At 42.2% G+C, this 9,010-nt stretch overlaps 1 protein-coding gene across 1 annotated transcript in view; it reads left to right on the top strand.

Annotated features, from left to right (window-relative positions):
• The window catches only part of EGFLAM (EGF like, fibronectin type III and laminin G domains), a 107,115-nt gene that overhangs the window by 78,511 nt on the left and 19,594 nt on the right, over positions 1-9,010 (top strand). Inside the window, exons 16-17 of the mRNA XM_019518271.1 lie at positions 6,226-6,337; positions 7,753-7,869. Coding sequence (XP_019373816.1) covers positions 6,226-6,337; positions 7,753-7,869 — 229 coding nt within the window. The remainder of the gene's footprint in view (positions 1-6,225; positions 6,338-7,752; positions 7,870-9,010) is intronic.

The raw sequence follows: 9,010 nt of genomic DNA, 5'->3' as shown, positions 1-9,010 counted from the left end.
GGGCTCTTTAGCCTGGAAAAGTGCGGGCTCAGGGGTGATCTGGTAGCCACCTATAAGTTTATCAGGGGTGACCACCAGTACCTGGGGGAACAGTTGTTCACCAGAGCGTCCCAAGGGATGACAAGGTCGAATGGTTATAAACTCCTGCAAGACCGTGTCAGGCTGGACATAAGGAAGAACTTCTTTAATGTCCGAGCCCCCAAGATCTGGAACAGCCTGCCATCGGGGGTGGTTGAAGCACCTACGTTGAACACCCTCAGGAGAAATTTGGATGCTTATCTTGCTGGGATCCTATGACCCCAGCTGACTTCCTGTCCCTTGGGCAGGGAGCTGGACTCAATGATCTTCTGAGGTCCCTTCCAGCCCTAATGTCTATAAAAACTATGAAACTAAAATACATCGGATGGGTTTTACCTGGCTACATAACAAGGTCGTTTAAAGTGAAATACGCTGCCGTATGTGTACATCCTGATGAAATTAAAGCGAAATATGATGCTGCAGATGTGAACAGTGACCCGTTAAAGCAGTGCAGAATGGCAATTAAGCCACTTCAAAGGCTAATTTTATCACACATTCAAGCACCTGGTCTATGGTTGCACTTCCAGAGGGATCCCCAGGGAGTCTTGCTCTACCTGGGATACATACTCACCTCCAATTGCTCCACAGATGCTAGACACTCACCAAACACCCTTCATCTCATCCAGTTTCAGACTCACTAGGCCTAAGCACTCTCTCTTCAGGTGCAAAGCCTCAAACTCACAAGTCTTTCTCCTTAGAGACCCACCGAACTTACACCAGGCACTCACTGTTCCTCACACACAACTCTCACACACAGAGCACAGCTCAGGCCCCTTTTAACACTCAAAATTGCCCCACATTCACAATCTAATCATATCTCTAAGGTACCTGTCGCTCAAACACTCATCCAATTGGTGCTTCCATCGGTCATCCTGTTGAAACAAACATTACTTGTCACACTTCTGACCAGTCATCATCTGCTTTACCTCAGGGAATAATGGTCACCACTTTTGGTGCCAAAAATCCCTGTTGCCGGGTCTCTACTGCGCATGCTAATGTGTGCACTTAGGTCAGCCCCTCCTGAGAGGTGAAAAGTTCACTGCCAAACCTTGACCTACTGCACATGCATTGGACTCGTACTTTTAACATCCGCACCTTCAGATTAGCTAGGCCAGGGAATGTGGCAGCACCGCGCGCTCTACAGTGACAATAAATAAAGCATCACATACTACCTTCGTTGTTGCATATTCTTTTTCTGTTAAGTATGATGTGATGAGAGAGGGGGAAAAAAGAGAGAGGAAGAAGAGGAGAGAGAGAAGGAGGGAAAGAGAAAGAATAGAGGGGCGGCAGGCAGACAGGGAGAGAAAAAGAAGAGGAGAAGCAGACAGGGAGAAAAAGGAGAGGGGAAGGGGGGAAGGGAAAGAGGAGGAAGACACTACAAGGACCAGGTGCCAGAGCCTGGCTGACCCCCTCCCCCCTACAATGCAGATGTGCAGGTGAGTGGCGTGGGCATTAGGCCCACAAGGCGGTGGCTGCTGCTGCTGGTGTCCCTTCCCCTCCTCGCCCTCCCCCCCCAACAATGCCAGTAGGTGGGCGAGGACAGAGGCGGCTCTGGAGGCTATGCCAGGGGAGGCTTGCTGCATGGTGTGGTGGCTGGACTCAGGCCACTTGCCATGGCCCCAGCTCCAGACATGGTCAGCAGTGTGGCACAAGCCACTTGGGCCCCTGCCAGCAGCCTCAGTGGAAACTGGGGAGGAGCACATCCCACTGGTGCCTAATCCTATGAGTCCCCCCTGGTTAGGGACCTACCAAATTAACAGTGGAAGCAGGCTGTGCAGCGTCTCCTTTAATCTTGAAGGTTCCCATGTGTGCCTGACTGGCTGCTCGTCACGCACTCCTGATGGGCGGGGAGGCAAAAGCTGAAGTTGTAAATATGGCACCGTTTTTGTTGCTCGCCATTGATTGACCAAGGTGCTCTGGCAGCCCCACTGTGTGTTGCTGACTAGCCGAGAGGCAAAAATCTCACCATATTTAAATCCACGGTTTTTGCCTCCCTGCTGATCAGGAGGGAGCAGTGAGTGGTGGAGGGGCATGCAGGGGATCCTGCAAAATCAGCGGGAGCAGCTCCTTTTGATGTTGCAGGTTCCCCCTTGCACCACCACAGACATGGGCGTGGGGTCAGCAGAACGCAGGCAGCGTCCTTGTGTCCCTGCGTCCCTGCCTGTGCTGTCCTCACCGCCTCCCAGGCCTACCCCGGCAGGGATCTTCCGCATATGTGTTTCAGATATTAAGGAAAAGTGCAACTTAATATAATTGGTAACTAATACAAAAATGGTTGTGTTGGCAAGCCTAGGTGAAAACCTGCAAAGCTGACTAAGACTATGACAGTAATAATTATGTTAAAAAGAAAATTATTTAGGTTGCAAAGCCATGCAAAGTTAGGAAATGTTAGAATGTAGGTTATTCATTCAACCATAATATTATTATATAGACTTTGATTTCCTAATCATGTGCAGTTTTTTCCAAAGGATCCCTGCCTCATTCAGTACACAGAATGGGCAGTGCCCAGACAAGGATTTAGTTGTTCAATATTTATAGCCTCCTCATTCAGTTAATGGCCCTTGCATTATTTACTGCACACCATCCAAAGCCTGCATTGCATACGGAAGTGTTCATTTAATCAAGGTTCTTTCTAGGGCACCTATCAGAGGATTGTTTGAGTGCCTCAGAAACATGAATCACAATTGCTGCAAGGTAGCAAGGGCTTATTGTCTCAAGCTTAAAGATTTGCTCTCCTGCCCTGTCTGATTTCCTGGTCACCTTCCCTCCTGCACCCTGAATGAGGGTTCTGTGGAAAAAAACTGTGAGATGATACGATTAAAGACTGTATCACAATACCTATATACATGCATTATAACTTTTCAAACAGAGAATGCAAGGGTCTTTTATGGACCCTTGGTTCATAAAATGGAAAGTGCTAGGCAACCTACATACAAAGGGCACTATGGCATGTTGCTGTATAACTTGCTCTTACGTAGCACTTTCCCTTTAGAACTTAAAGGGTAATCATTATCCCCAAGCATTATCTACCATTTTGTTGATGGGGATATATATGCAAGCATATTATAGTTATGCATAGAGTTATGCCAAAGCAATGCATAGAGTCAGTGGCAAAACCAGGAATATAACTCATGTCTGACTACCCAGCCATTAGATTTTAATTAAATGAAGTGGGTGTAAATGTTAGCATTCAGTAGGGGTAGATTAATTCATGTTGTTACTAGAACAATGAAAGTTTATATTTTCTATTTGCTGTTTGGCATTTTGCTAGGATGAGATGGTGAGGGAAGAAGCAGAGGGCTGGCAGAAGGTACCAGAAAGGGGGATGGGGAGAGCAGATTAGTTGCTCTATATAAGCTGTGAGGCAACCACTTTGTCGGCCTGTCCTGTGCAGGGATTCACTCACATGAGACTTCACACGTTGACATATTCACACTGATGAATCTTGTAATGGGGGATCAGAAAATTAGTAATTATTCTCCTTAATACTTCGGCTGCATTCATCTTAGCTATAAAAATATGTTTAAAAAAGCCTTGAGGAGAATGATCCTTGAGGGGAAGAGAGTTTTATTTACAGGAAAAAACAATTCTCAAACTCATAGTAGCTTTGCAAACCTTGTGAATCCAAAAGTTAACTTTCAGTTCTCAGAATCTCATACTTCTCAAGGTTCATTCATCCCTAATTATAATTACAGTTTGCAAAGCAGGAGGCTTAGCATGATGATGACCTGTGCTGGAGAGGGGAGAGAATATATGTATTGCATCTTATTAAGGAGTCCAACCCATCTGCTGCCTTTATTACATATTGATTTATCCAAGGTGATTAAATTCCATTACATATTGATTTATATGAAGTGATTAAACTCTATTACCTGTTGATTTATACAAGGTGGTTGAACCCTAATTGTTGTTAAACAAGAAAAGAACAAAGAATGAGTGACATTGTGTGGTGATGCTTTTGGAGAGGTTTTGCTATCAGGGGAACATAGGTAGGACTACATGAATAAGAAGAAATAAAGATGGTGATATTTTAAATGCCAGACAATTTTTTTCATTGACTAATGTCTTTTCCGGTCCACTCAAAATATTTGAGTTGAACATGTCATGTTTTTTAAGCTGAAGAAGACAAAAAAATTAACAAATGTCAAAGTGAAACTTTGCAAAGGAAAACTTTGATTTTTTTTGCAACAACATTTTCATTTTGAAACTTATATTTAATTATAAGAAATAAAATATACCTAAATATGCAATATTTTCTTAAGAGAAAATGGAATTTAATTTTTTGTTTCAGTGAGAAAACTAAAGGTTTATTGTTTGAGGTTGCCTGCTGTGCATTATTTTCTATTTTTTTCAGGCAATAAACTGAAATGTTTTCATCAGTCTAAGAGAGAAGGCATCAATCACTGATATGAATTTAAAAGGCTTTAAGCTATGCTTGTAAAAATTAGATTCCAAAGTAAAGAAAATACAAACTGTACAACTTTATTATTGTAGCACCTGGGATATGTGTTTCTGTCTACTCTGCAGGCAGGTTTTCAGTCTCAGATTAATACCAAGCTAAAACTGATAATATTAACAGTTTTAAAATGCTTCCTATAAGACTGGTTGACACTTGGTGCAACTAATGGAGACTGTGGTGCTTATTCAGAATCTCATTATATAATCAGGAACATATTTGAGCAACTGCCTTTAACATGCAAAATGCAGAAAAAGGATTTTACCGTATAATGGCCCACATAAATAGAATCGATAAACAAGCACAAAATGCTACTGTCCCATAAAGAAATAAAGGAGCGGAAGCAAATTTGGCCATTAGGTAAGTGGCTGTAATTGTAGGTTGTGCCTTTGGAACATGCAGATTTTACATTTAGATTGACCTGACAAGAGTTAGATTGATTTAAATTTCAACGTGTGCAGATGTTTGCAGGGGGGAGGTAAATTGGACCAGAAATGGTGCACCTGACCTAAGTTAATTCACCTGAGTAGGTGAGTTAACTTAGTTCAGCAATGGGTTATCCCACAGGTGGGCAAAATACACCCTGAGGGCCAGATCTGGTCCACCAACTGATTGGATCTGGCCTGCAGGTGGGTACCTACCAGTTGATTGTATCTGGCCTTGCAGTGCTTCTCATTGGGCTGAACCCCACCCACTCAACTGGGGCAGCCCACGTTTGCCAACTGTCTCGGCTCTGGCCAGTGTACACAGTTTCCTGGTGGGGATGCCCTCAGTGCAGCTGCAACCAGCTGGGTACTGCTTGGCTCCCCCTGCCTCTAGCAGCTCTTCCTCCTTTGCTGCTCTGCTGTGCCTCTCTAGGGAACAGGTAGCACTGGGAAGCAATGGCAGCCCTGGGGACATGTCAGGCACAGCATGTCCAGCCAGACAGCAGGAGGGGCTGCAGCCAGGTGATTCCTGCCCCAGTGCACAGGCACCAGCTCCAGCTCCCAGCTACTTTTCCACTCACTTGGCTTCCTGTAGGTGGCTGCTTATTGTGCTGGGTGGTGGAGTGGGTAGAAAGTGGCCAGGAACTGGAGCTGGAACCCTGTACACTGGGGAAGGAGCCTTCTGCCTGTAGCTTCCCCCCACCTTGCTGGGTATCTGCTGCCCAGCATACATCCCCACAGCTTCCTGCTGCAGCCTGTTGTCTGGAGCAGTGCAGCAGGGGCAGAAGGAGGAGGAGGAGGAGAAGCTGCTGGAGGTAAGGGTAACTGAGCAGTACCCAAGTGGCTGCAGTCATACTGGGAGCAGCCCCACTGGAAAGCTGTGCATGCTGGGTGGGACCAGGGCAGTCAGTATATGTGGGCTGCTCTGGATGGGATAATTTGCATTTATTAACTAGGAAGTGTAGCCCTCAGATAGCAAAATATCCACTGTTCACTTAGGTATTTCTTCAAATAAAAGAAGAACATTGAGATATTTCCCTTCTCTCCTAGTCTCCGTAAATGATGCCTTTTGTTATACTTTGTATACAGTGAGCCTTTTTGTAGCTATATTTCTTTCTTTATTTTTAGTGCTAACAGGTAGTGAATTTGTTTCACACAGGAAGATGCGTGAACAATTAGCTTCCACAAGTTATTTGCTGAGAACAAATGTTTTAAAGTATCAAAATTGGAAGTGTAAATCTTTTAGGTTTTTTTAATTTCGAACAGGAGTGAAGAATCTGTCAGTCTGGGCCAATGGCATGAACTAAGAGTGTCTCGCACAGCAAAGAATGGTATCTTGCAGGTGGATAAACAAAAACCAGTAGAAGGAATGGCAGAGGTAAGAGCCAGATATATATTTGCATGTATGTATGATGACTGTCTCACATACATTTTAGGAAGAAGGGATTATCTTCTAGGAGTAGAACCAGGTCCCCAACATTATAATCAAGAAAAGATCCATTAAACATAGGAGAGAGGAATTTTGGCAGTCTAGAAAATTCCATAACAATGCCCAGTTGGGGCAATTATTTCCTGTTCTTCCATTTATTAGTTATAGATGAACTTGTTACAATACAAGAATTCACAGACAGCATGGAAATATATATAAAATGTAAAGTTATGTGCACAAGATCAGGTGAATAGCTGTGATTGCATATTGCATAGTCATGGAAGCCCAAAGAAACAGAATTAGGAATTATTTTGTTTTTCTCTGTCTTCTGTAAAACTTGAGGTGAGAACTTATTACTCACCTGTGTTTTCTCTATTGAGGTCACATTTTCAAATAGTCTCAACTTTGAAAATATTCAACTTTTAATCAGAAAACCAAAAAAGAAATGTGTTCTGCAGAAGAATCTTCAAGTTCTGATACAGACTAGAAATTCTTGTGAAAAGCAGGCATTTTTCACTCAAAATTTCATTCTGTTGATATCTAGATATCTACAAACAAACAAGTTCAGTGAAAAAAATTCAACCAGTCTTAGCTGAGACTAAAAAAAAATCTGGTCCATAATAAGCAAAAGAGATTTTCTAATTTTCTTCTCTCCAGCTGAGTGCTATACGTGAGCTGCAGAGATAGTTGGATCTGTAACAACCCATAAAATGCAATTAGAACTTCTGCAGGACTGCAGCTGTGTGGTTTCCACATATTTACCTTTAAGATCCTTTCAACCCCTACCAAAAATTTCATCTAAGCTACAGTTTAGCCTTAGTGATTGTTCCTGCTTCCAGGAAATAATTCAAACGTGGGGTTTGTTCTTTTACCTCTTTCCTTTGTTCTGGATTTGCTTTTTCAAATATGGCAAACATTCCTCTCTTCTATAGTTAATGGATCTTTTGTTCAGTTTAATTTTGGAGATGTGGTCCTGGTCTCATACATAGCAGATTCTCATCAATGTAATTCCAGTGACTGCAAGTGAAGTTATTCCTCATTCACGCCAATATGATAATGATCAGAACACAGTGACAGGGCAACAAAGTCCCCTTCTTCCTCTCATCTTCCTTGACTTTCATCAAAGTTTTGAAACATCTGAAATTTACCAGCCAACTTCAGCTGGAATCAGACCTAGCTTTGGCAGGGAATCCTTTTTGTCCTTTCTTTGCCAACACAAAGATGTAAGAGTGTGCTGCCTCCTGTACAGAAATACCAAGTCACTAAGAACAAGTGCATGTTTCAGAGCCTAAAGTAAGCAATCCGGAAGATGCATGCAGGCTTCATCTCATTAAACATAATAGCATTCTGCTTTTTTACAACAGGGAGCTTTCACACAGATTAAGTGCAGCTCTGATATATTTATTGGTGGAGTCCCTAATTATGATTACGTGAAGAAGAACTCTGGGGTCCTGCAGCCCTTCAGTGGAAGCGTTCAGAAGGTACACATTTTCAAATTAATTAAACTCTCTCTACTTACTTCATGTCTTCCTGGAATCCTTCCAGATGAACTGTCAAGGAAAAATAGTGATGCTATTAAAATCAAGAGACCAGGACTTCATCCTTAGATTTCAGCAATTCAGCCACAAGTTGCTCCTTGCCTAAAAATGTTTCATAATCCAGAGCACCATGTTCCTCTTATGACATATTACTGCCAAGTGCTATTTTATAGCTACTTTCCTCACCTTTGTTTGTTTTACCATCGATGCTGCACTAACTGCGAACAGTAGCAATGCTGGGCCAAATTCAGAGATGGTTTGTAAAAATTATGTAAAAGTTAGATCACCCTAAGGCCCTTAACACCAATAAGCAAGTGAGCATAAGAGAGGTCCAGATACTTCAGTGCTGGACAAGTTTTAAAAACGTAGATAGATAGCCAGTTGGTATAACTTGGAGACTGGTGTGCCAAAACACAGTTCAAGTAAAAGGTGGAATCTACTTTGACTTTTCCTTTACACCTTTCCTTTAGCTTCTTGCTTCCTTTCCCTCCCATGGCCTCTCAGTGGGTAAGCTCCACTACCCTTTTCACAGTTTATAAGCAAATTTCCAACATGTTAATTAATAATATTGGGTATAAATGGGCACAAATCTAAACTGAATGTAGTTCTGGGAGCTATACATTTGTGCGAGCTACACAGTGAGGGGCCAGAAGAAAATGTTAAGTTGCACACACATAGGCTTCTTCTAGAAAAACAATCCCAGCACTGAATTTGGCACTAACTCCAGATAGTTGGATTTTTTTAGTAATTCCAATGGATCAAATTAAAAAAAGATCAGTGTAAACCATAATAAATGGATTAAAAACTGGTTAGCCAATAGAAATAAAAAAAGTAATTGTAAATGAGGAATTGTCATTCAATAAGTTTTTTTTGTAGTGGAGTCCACCATAGATCTGTTCTTGATCCAGTGCTGTTCAGTATCTTTATCAATGATTTGGAAGAAATTGCTGAAGTGCTCAAAAAATGGTAGAGTGCTAAATAAGGATAATGAAATGTAATTTATACAAACCTTTCTGCATTGCTTGGCTCAGTGGTTTTGTTTGAACAATGTATGTTTTTAGCCATAGGTGAGGTAGTGCATGTA

This window comes from Gavialis gangeticus, unplaced genomic scaffold (assembly GCF_001723915.1).
Source record: "Gavialis gangeticus isolate Ggan-Ray unplaced genomic scaffold, GavGan_comp1, whole genome shotgun sequence".
NCBI lineage: Eukaryota > Metazoa > Chordata > Crocodylia > Gavialidae > Gavialis > Gavialis gangeticus.
This window is presented reverse-complemented; position numbering and strand designations above follow the sequence as displayed.